General features: G+C 35.7%; 1 protein-coding gene and 1 pseudogene across 1 annotated transcript; one reads left to right on the top strand and one right to left on the bottom strand.

Moving 5' to 3' along the window:
• The first annotated feature begins 880 nt into the window (after positions 1-880).
• LOC127158007 (neural cell adhesion molecule 2-like) overlaps positions 881-22526 on the top strand; it is a 122523-nt pseudogene continuing 100877 nt past the window's right edge.
• LOC127158009 (GTPase IMAP family member 9-like) lies at positions 14931-21057 on the bottom strand. Its single transcript, XM_051101167.1, has 3 exons — positions 20863-21057; positions 17204-17851; positions 14931-17047 (listed from the first exon to the last, which is right to left on the bottom strand). Exons 2-3 carry the CDS (start codon positions 17847-17849, stop codon positions 16179-16181), a joined length of 1515 nt encoding a protein of 504 aa, XP_050957124.1. The 5' UTR covers positions 17850-17851; positions 20863-21057; the 3' UTR covers positions 14931-16178.

Below are 22526 nucleotides of genomic sequence, written 5' to 3'. Positions count from 1 at the left end.
GTTATCCTTGTGATATCTTTGTGGTCTGGGCACCAAACCCAACTTATCCCCAGGTGTCGCAGCAAAAATGGCTGCCCACTGCTCTGGGTGTGTGTGTTGACTACTCAGTGCTGTGTGTGATTGATTAAACACAGAAGTTTACACAGAAACATGATACAAGTTCCATGTATCGTCACCATACTTGGCCAAACGTCACGTCACTTTATAGTATTTTCAGGGCGGTGATCTCACTGTTGAGGTTTATAAACATGTTATTGCTGGCTGTGAGAACTCAGTTTGTTTGACCACACAGGTTATTAAAGAAACTCAGAAGAGTACCTGACATCATAACTCTCACAAAACTGATGATCTCTGAACCCAGTTTGGACTGATGGGTGTGAATTCTCACATATTCAGGCGGTGTTCACATGACTTCATTTTCAACTTAAAAAAAAAAAAAAAAACACACACACACGCACATTCATGCATTTTTTTTTTTTTTTTTTTCAGTTACATAACGGTGAAAAAAAAAGGAAAAAATGTTTCAAAGTGCAACTTTTTGAAAACAAGGCTGATATTGTTGAACTAAAAAATAAATAAATATATAAATAAATAGAAAATAATTGTAAAAATGACATTGTGTGCATCCATAATATGTGTTCAAACATCAACTGGTCGGGCACACATAATACAGCACATTTAATTGAGCATGGTGGCTGTGGGCCGAACACTTTGTGTTGTTCCTGTAGTATTTCCAGAGCTGTGATCTCACTGTTGAGGTTTGGAAACATGTTACTGTGATCATCTCTGAACCCACATTAGACTGATGGGTGTGAATCTGGTCACTCATGCTGGTCATATGAACACAGGAAACTGCTGAGCAGAGGAGGAGCTGATGATGTTAAGGAAAGGAAGACTGACAGAAAGAGAAAATGGCTGATAAGTGTCATTTGTGTCTGCTGGGACTGATCATTCTCTCTTCACTTCTCACAGGTAAACACATTTCTACATGCTTTTTAGAGAGTTTAATATAAATATACACACAGTTAAATGTTTTATTAGAGCTGGTCTGGTGTTGAGATTGTGAATGAGTTACTCTGTTCAGGTTTTATTCTTCCTGACATTCATGTTCTGATCTCAGAGTCACATTTACAAAAACTGTTTTATTCCTGAATGCACTGACATCTGACACTGAGAATGACCTGCTGACACAGGGGTTTGTTCATGAAGCTTCATTTATTAATATATAACATAATGATCACCCAAATGTTATTGTGTTTCAGGTACCAGTGGAGTGGATGATGCTCATGTGTTCATCAGTTCTGGTGAAAATGTCCGTCTGCCCTGTAATAATCATCTTCATGACTGCAAATCAACTACATGGAACTATAACAGTCATTCAGCAGCAGTTGAACTGATTAATTCAGGGGAAAAGAAGAAAAACACAGAGAGACATGAGAGACTGAGTCTGGGGTCTGACTGCTCTCTGAACATCAAGAACATCACAAAAGAAGATTATGGACTTTACACCTGCCGACAATATGTGAATGAACAACAACAAGGAACTGATGATTATGTTTTTCTGCATGTTCTTCATGGTAATTTTATGATTATGTGGTCAGTTTTAAAAGTGCAAATTTCATTTAAACTCTCATGATGATTGAAAAGTGTGTGATTTGTGTGTTATTTTGTGTTTCAGTCTCTTCATCATCCTCACAGACTGAGATCAGTGCAGGCAGCTCTGTGACTCTCTACTGTCAGTTGTATTCATATCCATATTCATATTCACATAGTACACTCTCTTGTGATGATTGGATTCATTCTGAGGGAATTCAGCTGTTCTGGGTGAATCAGGCTGGTGTTAAACTGACAATATCAGACACCAGATATCAGATGTCAGCTTCAAGACTCTGTATCGGCACTGTAACTACAACACTCCTGAATGAAGATGACAACAGAGAGTGGAGATGTGAAGTTACTCACAGAAATCAAGTCAAGACCTCAGTCACATATACTGTCAAGAGTTCAGGTGAGAAAACATTCTCATTTTTCAAGTCCTCATAATGTTAATAACACTAAGGACTATTAGTATCACTGAAGCAGAACAAACTGAGGAACAAAAGCTTTTTCAGTCTGACAGAAAAGAAAGTCAAATCAAGTTTAACTATCCAAAAAGTCCATTCCATGTCCGTTATCACAAAACTTACGTCACAAAACAAAAACAGCTCTGATGACGGCATTCTCCATTCACCAGAATTAAAATCCTACAGATGTCTGTCAGATGTTTGTACACAGCAGATGCTTTCCAGATTTAGTGATCTTTATCTGACATCTCGCAGACGTAATTGTGCTGTCTGGGTTTAGAGTTCCTGCTGCCAGTGAAAATGCAACCAGGAAAACAGGGGGAAATTGGTTCTCTGGAAACCACCATGCTGGTGTAGCAGGGATATGTTGTTATACCGGATTATTCATTTTATTTATTTATGGTACTTTATTTTATTTTAATTATTTGTTATGGGGTATTTTATTTTGGAAGAAGATTGTGCGCTATTATCAGAGGTTGGGATCACAGTGTGCAGGTCGGCTGACGTCATGCGTGATTGGGAGAGGGAAGTCGCGGCACGGCATGGCTTGTCCTCTTTCCGGCGATGCCATTAGAGGAAAGAGGCATTGCAGAGCATCGCATCGCAGATAACGGTGCCTGTATGGTTTTGTGTTTTACTACTCAGGCACTACAATTTAATCAAAACCAAAACCAGCTGTGTGTGGAAAATCCTTTATTCAAATAAAAATCAACACAACGCAAAGGAACAACCGTTACACTGGGTAGTTCCTAGAAAGTGTGAAAGCGCCTAATGGCATTATTAGTTAGTTATTTGTTAATAGCTTTGCAGAAAAAGTTAAAAACCTTGAAAACCCATTATCAATGTTTTATCCCATTACATCACACACACAATTTACTCTTAAGTTTGGCATTGTAAAATATAATGATCAAAGCTATAAAATGCATAAAAATGCTTAAAAATTCTAAAATTGCCCTCTTACATGGGTCATACAGGCCCTAATAGACTGTACTATTTTACAAATCAGAATAGCCTAGTGTAACCCCTCCACCCGGGTTCTACTCACACACCGCTCCGAGCTGGTCCCGGGTTCGAGCCCGGGTCTCCGGCATGGGAGGCAGACGCACTAGCAAGGAGGCTAAAGGCTGCAACCTCTAGCGTCAGTCGCTAGTGCATCTCTTGAGGTCAGGGGAGTGAGGTTTACCTGCACAGCACTTACTCGCTGGCCTCCGTTACACTAGCATTACCCATGTTGGAGTAATTATAATAATCAATAATGTCATTAATTTAGGACAAGCTAAAAGTTTATGGTTTCACTCTCATATAAAGAAGACATGAATTATAACTGCCACTGAAACACCTCACACATCAGCAGTCTCTCACTTCACTGATTTACACTTGTTTTATCACAATTGAACCAACCACAATAAGATGTGAAACTCAAGTATGATGTGATGATGATGATGATGTTTGGTTTATATGTCCATGATCACAGATCCAGCACAAACTGAAGACAGTTGGATTGCTGAATCAATATTCAGAGGTACGACACGTCTTTGCACTGTTTGTTGTTTTATACCTTTGACTTCATTTCTATTTTCACAGATTGATTTTTTTTTTCTCTTGATTGTGTGTCTCATCTTTCCTGCAGTGATTGTGATTATTGTTGAGTTTGCAGTGTTTGCTGCTCCTACTGTGATTCTTCTTCAGATCATCTGTGCAAGAAGAGCTGGTGAGTTTTTGAGATGATTCACATTGATCTGGAACAAAGTCTTTAGTCATGAGAGCTCAGTAAATGCTTTTGTTGAATTATTTTGCAGAGAGGAAAAATTTGCAGCACCAAGATGAAATAGTGATGAATACGGTATTAGAATAAAATATTCTCTACAAATAAGATTACAGCAAGATTTATCTTCATCTCAATGGATATTATGGATATTTGCATACAGCTTTCTATGATATTTGCTCCATATACATATTATGTAGTCATTATCTAACCTTGATTCTTCTGTTACAGTGAACTTTTTACACAAGTGTTAGGACTGAGTTGTGTTGTTTTGTGTATTTTGGTTTCTCTTTTCTGTTGTAGGTTTTCTGATTTGGGGCGTGACTTGAGTGCACCTGATGCACATCATGGCTCGTTTTTAAACGTGGTGCAAGAGTTCGTCGGCGCTGCTGCTCCGCTGTCGCGTGGGCAGTTTGCCAGAGCCGCGCTCCAATTTGTGACATTATGTTTTGTTTCGCATTCATTCACTAGCGCTGACCACACTTCATTGTGCATCCACTCACTCACAATTCACCCTGATCGAACCTACTGATACTGATGTCCTGATTATGTTCTTTTGGTTAATTTTGTTGTAATAAATATTATGTTTTAAGTTATTCCGCCGTGTTGTATCCCTTAATGTTATATCTTTGAGCCAGGTGTAACATATGGGGGCTCGTCTAATTTACATTGGTTTGATTTCGTTGACGTTGAACTTTGTTCGTTTGGTTGATTAGGTGGGAGAGAGCAGGAGGCTTTTGTTGGAGCATCAGTTGCGTTGTTGGTCAGCTCAGAAGAGGCAAGTTCTTGCGGTTTGGAATTTGTGTATTTGTAAATTCTCCCCTGTTAGGTTGTAGCAGTGTTTTTTGTTTTAGTTTATTATTTGTGTGTGTCTCCTGGGTCGAGTGCACTGCCGTGGTGTTAGTTCTTGAACTGTTTGTTCGGTTCTACGCCAGCGGTATTTGGGTGCTTCAAAGGGCTTGACTCTTGGGAGCGCATGAAGACTAGGAGAAGTTAGTTAGAATGTTTTGTTAGGATTAGGTGGGGATGTGGAAAATGTGCACAAATGGACCGTAAGAATTACCTGAGCTGAATTGTAACTTGATGTATAGGTAGGCCGAGTTTTCGAATTAATTTGTGTAAGGTTGTTTTCGGATTGTCGCATTATGACATCAGTTGAGGAATTCCATAAAGCTCCTTCAGACGAGCTATTAAATCGGTGTTCGAAAAAACAGCTGTGGGAAATTGTAGAACGATATGAATTAAGTGGCATTGATAGGCGATTGAGAAAAGACGAGGCCAGAGAAATAATAAGAAACAAATTGAACGATCTTCAGATTTTACCTATTACGCACAAACAAGTAACAGCTGGGGTAAATCCTGCAGCTCAAAAATCGGTTTCATTCGTTGGGTTGTCCTTTGAGCAGCAGAAGGAACTCATTAAAATGCAGCAATTACACGAAAAGGAGATGCGTGTTCGTGAAATAGAAACGTAAATTAGATGATTTGATGAAACAGCGTGAGTCGGAGTTTGAAAAAATGAAACACGAGCAAAAATTAGCTGCAGAACGACAAAATCAGGAGTTTCAGCTAAAGTTTGAGAGTTTGAAACTTCAAAGTGACGGCAGATCATCTCCTGATCGCGCAGATTATTCCTTTGATATAATTAACAATTTTAAGTTATTGCCTGCGTTTAATGAGAGAGATCCATACGTATTTTTCTCGTTATTTGAGAGCATATAGCCGACAAGGATTGCCCGAAACCGACCGTACAGTTATGCTTCAATCTAGTGGGGAAAGCTCAGGAGGCGTATACTGCTCTTTCAGTGGAGGAAATAAAGAAATATGATAGTGTAAAATCTGCTGTATTAAAAGCCTTTGAGCTGGTTCCAGAAGCTTACCGGCAACGTTTTCGTTCTTGGAGGAAAAGTGAGAGACAAACGCACGTGGAAGTCACAAGAGAGTTAAATAATAATTTTGATCGCTGGTGTGCAACATCGAACGTACAGTCATTTAGTGAGTTACGCGAAATGATGATTATTGAACAGTTTAAAAACATCGTTCCCAATCAAATTGCAGTATATATTAATGAGAATAAACCTCACACTGCCACTGAAGCTGCATCGTTAGCAGATGATTTCGTTCTGACTCACAAGAACCGATTTAGTTATGGGAATCGGGGTAATGGAAGTCTTAATCGTGATTCACCTTCTCAGAGGGTGATAACTGATTCTATGTGTCGTTATTGTCTGGAAGTCGGGCACTGGAAGAATGAATGTCCAGTACTCAAAGGCAAACAGGGACGTGGTAAAAATAAAAATTCTGCGCCTGTGCTTTTAATGAGTTGCTTGTCGCAAGTGCCGCCTGTATACAGTACTGAAAACCCGCCCGTAATAAAGAAGAAATTGTTCCGCACAAATTAAACACATCACCGGGTATGCACCATTTATTTCGGACGGGTTTGTTTCTCTTGTAGAGGGGCAAGAGAGGGTACCAGTAAGGGCCCTGAGAGATACTGGGTCGTCAGAGTCCTTTATTTTGGGTTCTATACTTCCATTTTTGCCCAGTATGCCCGTAAGAATGATTAATTCGAGGAATTGCATTTCAAACACTGTCTGTTCCCTTGCACAACAGTCCCATTTGGTCAATGGGGAAGTGACTATGGGAGTGCGTCCTCCTTTGCCGGTGGAGGGAGTGGACGTCATTTTAGGTAACAACTTGGCTGGTGAGTGTGTGTGTCTGGTAATGGCCCCTTCACCGATTGTCACTCCGTCTCCTCTTTTTGTTCAGGGGTGTTGTGAGTTGCCTGAGGATGCATCCTGTGTTGTGACACGGTCTAAGACCAAAATGATGAATGATGAGAATGTTAACTTGTGTGATACATAAATACCGGTTAAGTCGGTCGTTCCTGGGTTGTCTCTCTTGCCTAAAATTTCTCTAGGGTAATTGTTGACAGAATATAGGTGGGAACTTTCCCTCAGGTAACAGGTGTTAACATTCAAAAACAAGTTGGAAATGGAAAGGAAAAACTTTGGAAGTAGGAAGGAGGACACAATAATATCTAGACTCTGTATTGATCACACAGCTCTTAATCAGTCAGTATTTATTATTGGTAAACATGAATCAGGTAATTGTAATAAATGTGGTATTTCAGAGACAGCAGAGCAAATCCTATTACTTTGTGATGCATATGAAAGAGAAATAATGTGATTAATAGAAGAATTAAGTTTGTTGAATATTGAAAATATAACAATTAAGTCAATAGTAAAGAATATGCAGTGCAATATAAGGTCTATAATTCAATTGTTAATTATTTGAAAGCAATAGGTATAATAAATAGAATTTGATCACATCACATAATGAAGCATAACATTAAATGTATTTTTATTTTATACTCCTTTGGTTTATTTAATTAAATTAAATTAATTAATTAATTAACTAATTAACTAATTAATTAATTATGATATGGCGTCACTAATATCATCTTGCTCCAGTCCAGTAGGTGGCGGAAATGCACCTTCTAAGTAGGTTTGCCAACCGCCATTAAAAATAAAAGAAGAAGGTGGTAACAGGTGTTAAACATCTACAGTTTGAGGGAATTACTCTGAAACAAGTAAATGAAAAACTTAAGGGTCAAGTTGTAGATTCACAGGAAACATGTGGAGGATCTTAATGGTTTTATTAGTATTACAGTGAAATACAACGAGTTTAATCACAAATGGACATGAGTTTAAAAAAGTAATAGAAGATAAAGAATATAAACCTCGGGTTATATTTAGGGGAGCGCGGGGCACAACCTAACACTTTTTGATTTTCTCAGTTTGTGTAAATCCACGTGGGGTTCAGAGTATAATTATTATTTTTTTTTAAAAATTAATTAAAAATTAATTTCACACTTGTCTTGTACAAATATGTCACTTTGTTTCATAATTACAGTGTGTACGTTTTTCGTTATTTACCTCAAAAGAAAGGAAGTGAAAAGTGACAACATGCCCCGTATGTGGGGTACATTGTAACATGACCATATGACAGCTTAAAATGTTATCTGCACTGTAAAAAGTGATACACTTTATGTATTCAATAAAATTGTGTCAACAGATTACAAGCAATATTATTAATTAAATTCAAACATAAGAATGAAATAGAAATAATCAAATGAGATGCTTACAAATTAGCCACACTGTACAAAAAAATTAAGTAAAATTTAAACAATAATATTAAGTAAAATTTAAACAATAATAATACCACCATGTAACCAAAATTCACATTTTGGTTACATGGAGAAGATACAGGCATCATGTTCAAAAGCTTGTGCTTTCAGGCCCCCAAAGCAGAGTTGTTGAAGACACCTGATGTTAACAAACACAATCACTGAAGGAGAAAATCTTTTTTTTTTTATGTTACATTTACATTTACATTTATTCATTTAGCAGATGCTTTTATCCAAAGCGACTTACAGGTGGGGAATACATCAAGCGATTTGTCCTAAAGAGGCAAAACGACCTACGAAGTGCTCAAATTACCATATAACAGGCATTGTTCAAATAAGTACAAGCTAGAAAGGGAAAAGAGTAGAGTTTTTTTTTTTTTTTTTTTTTTTTTTTTTTTTTTTTATGTCAAGTAGTGTCGAAAGAGATGGGTTTTCAGCAGTCGTTTGAAAGTTGTTAGGGAGTTGGCATTCCGGATAGCGGTGGGAAGATCATTCCACCAGCCAGGAACGGTGTAAGAGAATGTTCTGGAAAGTAATTTTGTCAAGTCAAGTCAAGTCAAGTCACCTTTATTTAAATACCGCCTTTAACAATACAGAATTGTGACAAGGCGGCTGTACAGTATTAAATAGGAAACAGTACATCAACAATGCCAAAGGCAACATTAAACACTCACATTATAGGTAAAGGTAGTTAATCAAAAACAATAAAATAAAATGCAATATTGTGTTAAGAGAAAGTGTCCCCAACTAAGCAAGCCAGATGCGACAGCGGCAAGGAACCAAAACTCCATCGGTGACAAATGGAGAAAAAACCTTGGGAGAAACCAGGCTCAGTCGGGGGGCCAGTTCTCCTCTGGCCAAAAAATTTTGTGCCTCTTTGTGATGGTACAATGAGGCGTCGCTCACTGGTGGATCTCAGAGTTCTGGAGGGAGTGTAGATTGGTAGCAGTGAGTGGAGGTGTCGAGCCTGTGGTTGTTCTATAAGCAAGCATCAGTGTCTTGAATTTGATGCGAGCTGCAATTGGGAGCCAGTGCAGGGTAATAAAGAGAGGTGTGACATGGGCCCTTTTGGGCTCGTTGAAGACCAGTCGTGCTGCTGCATTCTGAATCATTGTTACAATTACAGTGGTCAGTGTTCGCTTTAGTTGGGCTCTGGAAACTTGACTTTTTAACATTAGTTATTGTTTGGCTGCTGTAACTGAGTTATAACCAAGAGAAAAGATGTAGGGATGTGTCAAATGAGGCTTTTGAAACAGTGAGACTTTTACAACAAACTACGTTGATGCTTTAAAGCTTTTGATACAGTTCTCTACTCCGCCATGGTGGTCTATAAAAATTCTTACACACATTGTGTCATTCAGATGTTTTGTTCATTGGGGTGTCATTGTAAGGTTTATTTGTGAATTTTATAAGCATGTGTCATTAGCAAGGTAGTGCATGTGTGCAGCGATAGAGTTTTCAAAATGTTCTGTACTTTGCACAAAACAATGACAAAGACTTGTCAATGTTCTTCATTTTTTACTTGCATCAAACTTCTGTCTTTTCATCTCCTAAATAGAATGTTTAATACGCCAATAAATTAGACCAATGTAATTTCTCACTGCACCATTTTATGTCTTCTTTATAATAGAACACAAACATGCACATTGTTAAAAAATGCATTCAAGTAATATTAAATGCATAGTAATATTATTAAACTGGAAGGAAAGAACTCAAATTTTTTATTACTCATTGACTCGATCTGTTAGCAGACACTGTTAGCAAGTTAACTTCCTCACTCATAAATAGAATGTCCACTTTTGAAAAAATACAGAGCCCACTCCTGAAGTTCCTTGGCAGGTGAATCTGATATAATATGAAAACTGCATATAACCAAATGTCTAGAAAAGTAGGTGTTCTGACATGCATTTTAGGCCCTGATTGATGTTTATCACAATCATAATCATGTAGTCATTTGACGTATACATGGTTTGTGTGTACATTGTGTGTACATATACATACTTATAAAGCCCTAAATGGTTTAGCTTCTCAGTACCAGTCTGTACCCAGCCCAGACGGTGTATCAGCACCTAGAGACGACCTCTACAGCCCTGAATGTCAGCAGAGACCACATCGACTAGATGAGACCCAAAGACAGATCCCCAGTGAAGACCTCGTCACCTAGACGGCTTTTCTGTCACAGATGGAGTTTTGGTTTCTTGCTGCTGGTTTGCTTAGTTGGGGACACTTTTTCTTCAAACAATATTGTATTCTATTTGAACTGAACTGAGCTAGATGATGACATCATTGAATCCAATGATGAACTGCCTTTACCTGAAAATTGAGTGTTTACTGTTGCCTTTTGCATTATTGACGCAATGTTTCCTATTTAACCCTGTACAGCTGCTTTGTCATAACTGTGTATTGTTAAAAGCGCTATATAAATAATGGTGACTTGACTTGACTTGACTACATGTTTGCCATTTATATATGTAAATTTGTAGCAGTGTAAGCTATTCATTATGTTCTGTTTTTGGTAATAAAAAAAACAGTAATGAAGGAGAAAAAATGCACAAGTACAAATGCAATTATTTGTTAATTATATATATATATATATATATATATATCACCAGTGTGAGCTGTTGACAACTGAGAAAGTTGTTTACAAGCAGCAAAAAATGGTGACCATCAAAAAGCATGTTGCAGTGCATTCTGGGTGCCACCAATCAAAACTCATCCATGGCTCCCATCATGCATTGCAGCATGAATTATGAACTGAATTATGAGTTGAATTGTCTAATCACCATTGTTGAGATTCATATGCTGATTCTTGATATCACTCTGCCTGAATAGATACTTTCCCCACACTACATTTTGATCAGAAAAAAAAATTGAAGAAACAACTCGGTTTATACTGAACATTTGAGGTCTTACACTAGAATCACAAGGCTGCTGCAATCAGTCTAAGTCTAACTCAGAGATTAGGCTTTAAATTAGTTAAGGTCAGATGTTGATTATGTTACAACATAACCAACACCACCCAATCACCTTTTCTCTTGGCTTCTCTAGCTGTTAATATAAACTTTAAAAAAAAAAAAAAAAAAAAAAAAAAGATAATAATAATAATTGATTTTTTATAAAAAGGTGGTTTTGCAATGCTAATACATACAGCTAGGTGATCAAATTACAGCTAAAAAAGAGGAGAATTAAAATGGTCCCTTGAGATTGAGGGTACATGTTGAACATCACCTTACCAAACCCGGAAAACAGGTCTCATTGCTTCTGCTTGTTGAAGGATGTGTTAACACATGTATTTAATAACAGTGATATCTATGGACTTCAGTTAAGAATCAATTAAACTAGGTAGCTCCTTGTATTGTTGACAATTCATTCAAAATTTATCTCTAAATGTTATTTAAAAAAAAAAAAAACTTTAGATATCAATCCTTATATGTGATGGACAATGATTATTATTATCTTTGGTACCTACTTTGAAGGCATCTTGAGTAAAACAGCCTCATATTTAACAAAGTATATGCAAAACACTTGAACTGGAAACAATGAGACCCATTTAAGAGAATATGGACGTCTGTTGTGCATAATAACCCCTATTGGCTACATAATGATTTACATTTACATTTACATGATGATCATGGTGTATTTTAGTATCTGTTCTCCAAACACTTCTTTGAGATTTTGCACTGTATTTTTCTCCTCCTCAGTGAATCGACCCACTCTAATGACAATAATAAAAGCGTGTGGTCCAGGAGAAGCAAATGTTACACATTTCACTATTTCATTTTGAACCTCCTCTTCACCGAGTTCAGTATCATAAAGTCCAGGTGTATCGATCACTGTGATCTCTTTATCAAATCTCACTGTAGTTTCTGACTGACACTGTTTTGTCTGAGATTTTGAACCAGCTGAAGATAAAAACACATTTCTGCCGATGATAGTGTTTCCTGCTGCACTTTTTTCACATCCAGTTTTTCCCAGCAGAACCAGTCTGAGATCTGTTTTGTCAAGAATTTTGGCTGGAAACTCTCCTGAAACTACAGATCAAATCAGAAAAAAAAAAAAAAAAAAAAAAAAATAATCACACTCTACACGTTCACCCTGCATAACTACTGAAACAAACTAATCAGATTTTTCACAACTCTCTGCATTTAGTTGGACTCTTGACACTTTCTGTTTATTTCTTTGGCTGCTTTATTGTGTGTTTGTTTTTTTTTTTTTTTTTTGTCAGACACATTCATTCATTGCTAAGCTAAAATTACATTATTGATAGTAACATTGTCATCATAAAACAGCCTGATCTAAAGTTTGAATACTAAACCTATTTGCCTATTTGGATAGTTACTTCAAATAAAACACATTTTCACACACACACACACACACACACACACACACACACACACACACACACAAACCTATGTAATTCTCTATAAGAACTTCTGTAGTTGTCTGACAGAAGTAAAGTCAATCTGGTTAGTTCTTGTGTTTCTCTTTTCTGCTTACTAACAGCAGGTGTTCATCACTAATGCTCAATCACCACTTAATCAACTGATGATCTCATTAAAGTCAATTTAGGAGACAAATGTAGTGACATTCGGCCTCTCTATCACTATCTGTGGTTGAATTAAAATTGCATGTCATTTGCAGTTTTATTTTCAGTGGTGGGTGTAATGCATAAGTATTTCATTACAATATTTTAATTACTTTCCTTTGAAAAACTAAAGTAAGAGTTACTCCTGATTTTCTGTAATTTAATTAAAGTTACTTCTGAGGTAACAGCATTAAATTCTGTGTAGACTATAGAACAATTCTATATAAAACAATAGTGGATTTAACATCTGCTGTTAAAATGTATGTTTTTAATGTAACTTTCTCCCTTTTCTTAAACCTCATTTATTCTAAGATTTAAAGTTAAATTGAAAATGTATTTTGAATCTATTATTTTCTGTAAAAACTCAGGATCCTTGAAGGATTTGGCACTTCATCTGGACTGACTAAATGTGACTAAATGACCCTGGATTGTTATTATTGCTGTCCTGACAAATATCATACTCAAACTAGATTTTGGAAATAGGATTTCGCCTATTTTTAGTGAATATTCAAATCAAAACTTCCTGATCATGTGCATAATGATGTCACACCACACTGTATTATATTCACACATTTCACATTCACATTTTTTTCTTATAAATATATATATTTGTTAATTTAGACAATTAGTTAAATTATCGAAAACCTTTTTTTTTTTTTTTGTTGTTGTTGTGCTTGATCATGTGACCTAATGTTGGTTTATATTTACATACATTTCTCATTCAAAATATTTACATTAGTATATAATGCACCCATTTAACATTTAAATAGGACTATAGTCATTTTTTGTACTGTTAGTCCTTTATGCAGGAACAACAACAGGCCTCAACTATCCTATAGTGCAAGGCCACTGTACCATTAAATTCTACGACAATTAATGCAGCTTGTCTGTAAGGGCATTTTCAAATTTGTCTATTAATAATTCAAAATGTGAGTTAGACTGTTCAGTGGTGTCATATTTTTGTTTGTGTGAGGAAACATATGTTTAAAGAGCTTACATTCATGACCACATCAGGTGAAATTTTGCTCAATATGTATAATTTCATGAGATTTTAAAATACTATAAGCAATGGTCAACTTTCAATAAAGGGAGGCTCCACTAAACATTTATTGTATGCACTTTTGAGACAGTTCCTTAATTCACTTGGCAAAAGTCTAAAGAATGACCTACATAAAACCAACTTTACAGCACCAATTGATAAGCGCTGTCAATGCTTTGTCAGTGTGAAACATTTTTATCATGACAATAAAGCTATTTGAATATTATAATTTGTCAATCACTGATCGAATTGTGCTGCATTGTTTTTTTTAGTGTAGTGTGTAAACACCACATATTATATATTTTAAAATGTCGGCCTGGTCGAGTCAGTATTCTGATTGCTTTTGTGAGTCTGATCAAGCTACTATGACTAATGCTTTCTCTGTACTTAGGTTTGACTGCAATGATAATGCAAAAAACAACACTTCAGATTAATTTAAGAAATTAACAGAAAACAAAAACAATCTTAACTAAATTTATCTTAATAACGTCTAAATATATATCAACATGCAAAACCTAATACAATTAAATTATGTGAGAAAATAATGTTCCCAGCTACTGAATACACAGCCATGTTTATATATAGGGCTATACATCCAATCTAGTGGTTACACTATGGTATTATAGATGACAAATGGCTCATAATTTATAGGTAAATATTTAGTAACATAAAATCGCCTTATATATATTTCAGAATTTATTTCTGTTTTCTCTGGTCCTCTCTGCAGTTCAAATGAACAGACTGGCTGCTTACAAAACTCTCGTTGTATCTTTATTTTTGTCATTTGGAAACAAAGCTTTCATCTTTCCAACTGTAATGATTTGTACATATGATAATTAAAAACACATAGTTTATACTGCTAGAGACACACCTTAAAGCTGTCGTAGTGGACAGTTACTATCAGAGGGGCTACTGTGCAACTCTGATGACGACACACATTGTGAAAACCTAATTGCATCTTGAAAAACAAGTAATATAGTAATAAAAGTACACTCACATATCATAAATGACATTCAGACAATGTTTTTAATGTTCATTAATGTCATGTTTTTTAAGTAGATTCAAAACATTTTTATAAGCAATCAGTGGCAATAAAGAATCTTTACTCTTCCTTATGAACAAGATAATTGAAGAAAAAAACATACAAAATTTAAGTTTGTCCAGTGTCTTTTGTGTCTTTGACTGAGTTACACATCTTCTGTTTCTCTGTATTTCTGATTGTGAGTTGAACTGGTGCTCTTCTTTAGCTGATCTTTGGGATGATCATGGTTTCCAAACGCTTTTTTGAGTCTTTTCTCCTTTTAAGCGAATTGACTCACTTTACTGACAATAATAAAAGTGTGTGGTCCAGCTTCAGTTCAGCTCAAACTGAAGTGGTTTTACATATTTGCTTCACTTCAGCACAGCTGGAGAAACTACAGCAAATCAGTAAAAAGATCTATCATAAAAGCGGTTCTCTCAAGCAGTTCTCTCAAGGGTCAGTCCATCTTTAGAAGTCCATGTGTCGTGAAGCTGACTGCTTTAAAAAAGATCATTCTACAACCATCTTGAGCTGAGATATTAAGGTTTGTGTAAATGTTCATATAACCAAAATTTGTGATGCATTATGATCTGACAGAACTGAGACTTCTGAGCCTGGTTTCTCCATTTCTGTCACTAACCGAGTTTATACTTTTTTCACTGTCACCTTTGGCTTGAATCGTTGGGGTTGGAAAGACACTTAATATTCAGTGATACCATTGATTTGAGAGCACTGACGAATATTGCCTTCTGCTTTACCATTAAATGACATTTGTTTCATAATTGATGGAATTTACAAAGTTATTGAACTGAACTGGATCAGCATTGAACTAAATAACGATGATATCTATGGACTTCAAAGATAATCCATTAAACTAGGTGGCTCCTTTTATTGTTGACAGTTCCATTTTTATATCTAAATGTTATAAATAAATAAATAAAAAACTTTAGATATCAATCCTAATATCTGATGGACAATGGCTATTATTATCTTTGGTATCTACTTTGAAGGCATCTTGAGTAAAACAGCCTCATATTTAACGAAGCATATACAAAACGCTTGAACTGGAAATGATGAGACCAGTTTAACAGAATACGGACGTCTGTTACGCATAACACGTCCTGATTTTGCTGAGTTAGATGTGTTCCTGGGTCAACGTTTTTGCTTGACCCTGGAACAACATTTTAATCAAAAAATTTAATCTTGACCACATCCCTACACCTAAACCTAATCTTACCCATGAGTAAATCCCTAAAATCAGAGGAAATAATAGATGAATGACACTGATGTACAAGCACCAAACACTGATTGTAAGCCTAAACTTCTCAAAAACTATAAACTGTTTTTTTTTTCAAATCTGATTGGTTAATCACAATGTTGTTCCAGGGTCAACAAAGATGTTGATCCAGGAACATGCTGTACTTGAAAAATCAGGTTCTGCGTTACGCATAATAACCCCTATTGGCTACATAATATATATATTGTGTGTGTGTGTGTGTGTAATCACTGTGGTTTTTCACTGAATCGCACACATCTTTCTGAATGCATGTATAACTGCCCTAAAACCACGGGCTCCTGCACTCTCAGCCTCCTCACTGGTCAATTTTAGCTCAGCTTCCCGTCGTGACTCCTCAACTAAACTCCAATATATTTCCTGCCAATCTGTTTTATTGAGCTGTTTGTGCTGCTGTTTGTGCTGCTTAATTTTCTTATCCAGTTTCTGTTTCTGAATCTTCTGAATGTGTTTCTCTGTTCTCTCAAACAGGTCATTGGTGAAGTATGTTCCTCTGTTTTTTGCCACCATCTTCTCTATTTTACTGATCAGAGCTTTGAACTGTGGGAAACTGGCAGACTTATTGTCCAGACAGAAGAATCGATTTCCACAACTCTCTACAAGTTTTTTAAGCTCTGGATCACCGTCCTGCAGATACTGCTCAATGGTTTTATTTTCCTCCTCTAACTGATCTTTGTGGGTGAAGATGATCATGGTGTATTTTAGTACCTGTTCTCCAAACACTACTTTGAGATTTTGCACTGTATTTTTCTCCTCCTCAGTGAATCGACCCACTCTAATGACGATAATAAAAGCGTGTGGTCCTGGAGAAGTGAATGTTACACATTTCACTATTTCATTTTGAACCTGTTCTTCACTGAGTTCAGTATCATAAAGTCCAGGAGTGTCGATCACTGTGATCTCTTTATCAAACCTCACTGTAGTTTCTGACTGACACTGTTTTGTCTGAGATTTTGAACCAGCTGAAGTTTCAAACACATTTCTGCCGATGATGGTGTTTCCTGCTGCACTTTTCCCAGATCCAGTTTTTCCCAGCAGAACCAGTCTGAGATCTGTCCTCTCAGGAATTTTGGCTGGAGACTCTCCTGAAACTACAGATCAAATCAGAAATAAAACACACTCTACAAACTAAAGTGAACAAATTATTATGTATTTGTATTAAAGTCATTAATAAACAAATTACCATATATTTGTATTAAAGTCATTAATAATAGCATAATATATATACATATACTGAAACAACTTACATGTGATAGGAGGACCTCTTTTGCTGTCATTTCTCCTCATTTGTTTCATGGTAAATTTCCATCCATTCTTCTTCATCATTTCTTCAATCTTCTGCAGTAGTTCTTGGACTTGTTTCTCTGATTTACTCTTGTTATTGAAACAGTGAAACTTTCTTCCACATTTATTCACCAGTTGCTGGGCATCTGCATTACTTTCCTTCTGTAGATATTCATGAATGGTCTGATCCAGCTCCTCCAGCTCATCTCCACGTGTGAACAGAATCATGATGTATTTCTGAACTTCAGGACCAAATAAACACTTCATATAATCCAGCATCTCTTCCTCATTTTGCACAGGTTCCAGTAGAGGAACTGTGAGCAGAACTGCACTGAGACCTGCTGAACATTGAGAGACCAGCGTGTCTTTCATCTGCTCCAGCTGCTCTTCATTCAGATCTGGATCCAGTGGATCTGGAGAAATAAACACTTGCACCTGCTTCCCACTGATCTGTGTTTGACCCTCAAAAACATCAGTCTCATGCTTTCTAATTTGAAACTTCTTTTCTCCCACTATTGTGTTTCCAGATGAGCTTTTCCCAGAACCAAATCTGCCCATCAGAAGAATCCGGATCTCTGGATCATCTGGACTGAGGCAGATCGCTGACATCTCTGAAATTAAAGTATGGAATAAGATCAGAATCAGGTCAGTGCAGGACATGTGTAAAGAACAACATGCAGACTGTAAAAAAAAAAAATGCTGGGTTACGTTTGTTTATTTGTTTAACACATTTGGTTAGCATGCTGAATTATTTTACTGTTTTATTTTATTATTTATGCTGGCTGGTTTTTGTGTAACTCTTCCTCTGGGTCAGTTTTTCTGACAGTAGTAACTTCTGTTTGTAACACTAGTCTTCTACAAATGCAGCACACACTGAAACTACACTCAAGTTCCTGAGATACTGTAAGCAAAATGGACTAATAATATAATTTTGAACAAAACTGATCAGAACGAAGCTTGTTTGGAGTTCGAAACAGCTCACTCCAACTGGTAAACACATTTGGTATCCCATTGGTCCATGGTGATGTCTATACACCAGTCAACAGTGTGGGCAGTGAAGGATGTTCACTAACTGTATATTGCTGCGAAAACATTTCCTGCATTGTTTTACCCTAAGCGAAAAACGAAAAAAAAAAGAAGAAAAAAAAAAAAAAGAGAGAGAGAGAGAGAGAGAGTTTATTGTGGCCATGATGCTAATATAATTATACAGGACATAAACTATATGGAGTTAGATCAGCAGAGTAGTTTACTTACAAGGGGGCATTTGAATAACGAAATGGGGTGTTTCATTTAAAGTATTCAACTAATAAACATAGTTTGTGACTAATTTCCACAAGTATGGAAGCCTAAGAGGTCATGCAATATTTTATTTTTCTTGTTTTCTCATGATCTCGATATAAATACTGACTGTTATCCAACAGCAGCATTAACCCTAATGTTATTGTGGTAGAAATTCCCCTACGCACTAAACCGAGAGTCTCCCAACACCAAAACTGTCCTGAGGTGACTTTTCTGATCACTAATGGTGATCGCTTTGACTACACTGGAGAACCAGGACAAAGACAAGTTCAGTTCAGGATTTAGGAGAGACATTGTGATTCAAAGACAGAAAATGAGCCACTACAGGGTAATTAAGATCTTTTCTTCTAACAAAACTCTTATGTTCACTAATTCTTTGTTTTAGTTGACTTGATGCGTTCCCAACATACCCCAGACCACAAGGACAACAAATCAAATAGTTGCTTTTGGGAAACACACCCCAGTGACTATTTCTTTTAGATGTTTTATTAAAAATCATAATTTTATGATCACCATCAATGTGTTCAGTGTTTAATTTATTTAGGTCCTTGACTTATGCTTGAGTTTCTTCTTCTAGCTGCTTTAACAGTGTGTTTGGATACCACATTTCTATGACAATTTGAAGCCAAACTAAGCTGAAATCAGACAATGTCGGCTACTTATTGATCGTCATCATCATGTGGTCTGATTTACTGATTACAGGTGTGATGCATTATTAAAAAGTTTAAAGTCAGAATAAAACAAAATCAGACATCAACAATCAACATAGAAAAATGAGCAATGGTGACAATCAACAAAAAGCTTCATGTCTCAGTGCATGCTGGGTGACACTGTTTAAGTTGTACTAGCTTTTATTCTTACTGCTGTTTTGTTGTGATTTTTAGCAGTGCTGATATTCGTGGTTGATCTGTATATCTGAATATTTTGTTGAGGTTTTTATGATGAATGTAGACTAAATGTGTCTCAAAGCACAGCTCTTGTACATAAGTATTTTATTAAAAAAAAGTTTATTTTTAATTTAATTTTATTTAATTTTTATTTTTAATAATTTTTCACAGCACTGATACATTACAGTGATCTTTCAGACACAACAGCATTGTTTACAGTTCAGTAAAACTGCAACCTTTGACTAAGTTTAATGACTCTCATTGACATGTCATAAACTGATCTGATTCTCTTTCTCTTTTCTTTTTCTTTGGGGCAGTCATGGTCTAATTGTTAGAGAGTCTGACTTATAACCCAAAAGTCACAGGGTTGAGTCTCGATACTGGCAGGGATTGTAGGTGGGGGAGTGAATGACCAGTGCTCTCCTCCACCCTCAATACTAGAACTGAAGTGAGGTGTGTGTTTGTTCACTACTCACTGCTGTGTGTGTGTGTGCACAATCTCAGTGCAAAATTCTGAGTACGGGACACCATACTTGACCACACATCACATCCTTTTCTTTCCTTTCAATCTCTTTGTCAAACATGAAAGGGTTTTAGTAAAACACTACTGTAACTGTTGAAAGACAATTAACTTACGTATTCTTAATAGGCAACAACCCAACTAAAACAAACCAAACTAATATTTTCAATAAAACATTAACACCTGAACCTCTGTTATTTCCCAATAAGAGCTTCTGTAGATGTCTGACAGAAATAAAGTCAATCTGGTTAGTAATAAGTGAAGCTGGTAACACTGTTATACTGAGAGTGACATTTTTTTTTTTTTTTTTTTGTTTAGGGGTGAAATGATGTTGGAAATACCTTTGCAGCAGAGTTACAAACTGAAATTTGAACCACCATTTCTTGATTCAGTCTTGGAAAAATGTTTTATAAAACTTATATAAAGTAGAAACTTAATTTCAAGATAAAGCCAAATTAGCTAGAATTTTCCCCTTTTTAAGAAATGTGTTTGTCACAGTTTAATTTAGACAACTTCAAAAGACCTTTAAAAAAAATAATAATAATAAAATAAAATAAAAAAAAATAATAAACATGCATCATATTTTGAGTTATGTATAAAACCAGAAAAACAAATAATACCTACAATAATGTCTGCAGTATGAGTAAAGATGTGTGTTTTGCATGACAACAATACAAAATACAGTTCAAACTTTTTTTTTTTTCCCCTGTGGGGAGTGTTATTTGGTTTTAAATTGCATTAAAAATAACTGAATATCTGATTATATTATACTACAGGAATTCATTCATTAAATAATTAAACTATACTTTAGGTATAGTTTAATAATTGAAACTATAAAAAAATTAATAAATAAATTATTAAAAAAAAAAAAAATCTGCATGCCATATGCCAAAAAAATACAGTCTTTTTTCTTTACCTGTAGGTGTTGAAGGTTGATCCTTAATTGAAGGCTGAAAACAATGTCTTTAGTGAAAGTGAGACAGATCACAAGAATAACACTTCTAAGAAAAAAAAAAAAAAAAAAAATCCAGCACAAAATGTTAAGAAATGATACTCTTTAAATGAAACATGTCGAAGATTTGGTCAATAGAAAAACAGAGCGAACAGCAGCTGCAGAGTTTAGATTTACTTTCACTTAGTGCAGTTAATACTGTTCTTTCTGTTACTGTAAGAGGAGGAATCTGATTGGTGCTAAACACTGAACAAACACAATCAAACACTGACCGATGACCTGCTTGAGCTAATGATTACCTCATACTGTACAGATTTATTACTATTACTATTTATTACCTCTATAAAGGTGTCTCCATGGTTAAAGATCAACTCATTTCAGCCATTCTGTGTTTTTTTTTACACGGACAAACCAAAGCGGGAAGAAAATCACACCCTCATTCAATATTCCCTAAAAATAAAGGCTTCAAAAGGGTGTTTTTACAGTGATGCCATAGAAGAACCATTTTTGGCTCCCCAAAGAATCTTTCAGTGAACACTTCTTAAATGAACCATTTTGAAGAACATTTTAAAAATCTAAAGAACCTTCCACTCTAAAGACACTTTTCTGCATTTGAAAGTTTCCATAGATGTTGAAGGGTTTTCATGAAACCGTCAATGCCAATAAATAACCTGTATTTTTAAGAGTGAACATGAGTTTACTAATACAGTGCACTTGAATGGGCATTACCAGCTTCACCATTTCCTAACCACATTGACGATCTGTCAAACATCAAGAGTTTTATTAAAAATGTTTCATGTAAAGTCGTGGTTATGGAGGTTGATGTTTCATTTAGTTGGACTCTTGACCCTTGATTCTTTCTGTTTGTTTTGGCTGCAGTAAACAGATTTATAAAACTATGCGTACGCTAGAACATGTGCAAAAATCCCTTTATAAATCCCGGTTAGGGGAAGATTGTGTGTACATGCATCTCCACCCCGTCTCCTCCCTGAAATAACCATATATAGAGTTTACAATGCCTAGTTTTACTATGCATAACCTCATCTGCATATTTCCATGCATATTCCCATCCACGTGACACCATGTTTAACACTGTCAAAGCTACAAGAAATATGAGATATGGAATTTAAATACCATTTGTGCCATACACATGAATTTTTATTGCTAAAAATATTCTTTTATTGTTTTATAATAAAGCTATCAAAAAATCCAATGAAAATTTTTTTTAAAAAACTTTAAAATAGTTCTCAGATAAATATTTTAGAGTTGATCGACATTTATGCAGTTTTGCTGATGAACATCTTTTATCTATTTTTAGTGGAAACAGACAGGCCAGCAGTTATTTCAGCGTTGGCCCTACTGTACGTCACTGACAAGTAGCCTATTGTAAAAAGGAAACTTGCAAATCTTGTTGTATCTTTTAAATACAGTGGTATTTTCCAAAATTATTTAACCAAGAACGACAATATTCTTCATTTGCAGCACATCTTTCTTGTGGTGTTTTCCAACAGGATCCATTCTTGCTCCTAATCATTTTTTTATTATACATGTTCCCTCTGATAAACAATTCACGAATTGATAAACAAATTCACGCTGAGGTTGAATCATGCTTTTTCCATTAAGAGACC

Source organism: Labeo rohita, unplaced genomic scaffold (assembly GCF_022985175.1).
Source record: "Labeo rohita strain BAU-BD-2019 unplaced genomic scaffold, IGBB_LRoh.1.0 scaffold_130, whole genome shotgun sequence".
Lineage (NCBI taxonomy): Eukaryota > Metazoa > Chordata > Actinopteri > Cypriniformes > Cyprinidae > Labeo > Labeo rohita.
The sequence above is the reverse complement of the archived record's forward strand: the minus strand, read 5'-3'. Positions and strand labels throughout refer to the sequence as shown.

What these genes read in the sequence shown, in the direction of transcription:
- LOC127158009 (XM_051101167.1), bottom strand. Translation starts at nt 17,849, where the DNA reads ATGTCAGCGATCTGCCTCAGTCCAGATGATCCAGAGATCCGGATTCTT. An exon ending in AAGAGGTCCTCCTATCACAT is followed by an intron (nt 17,048 to 17,203) that starts GTAAGTTGTTTC and finishes TTTGATCTGTAG; the next exon opens with TTTCAGGAGAGTCTCCAGCC.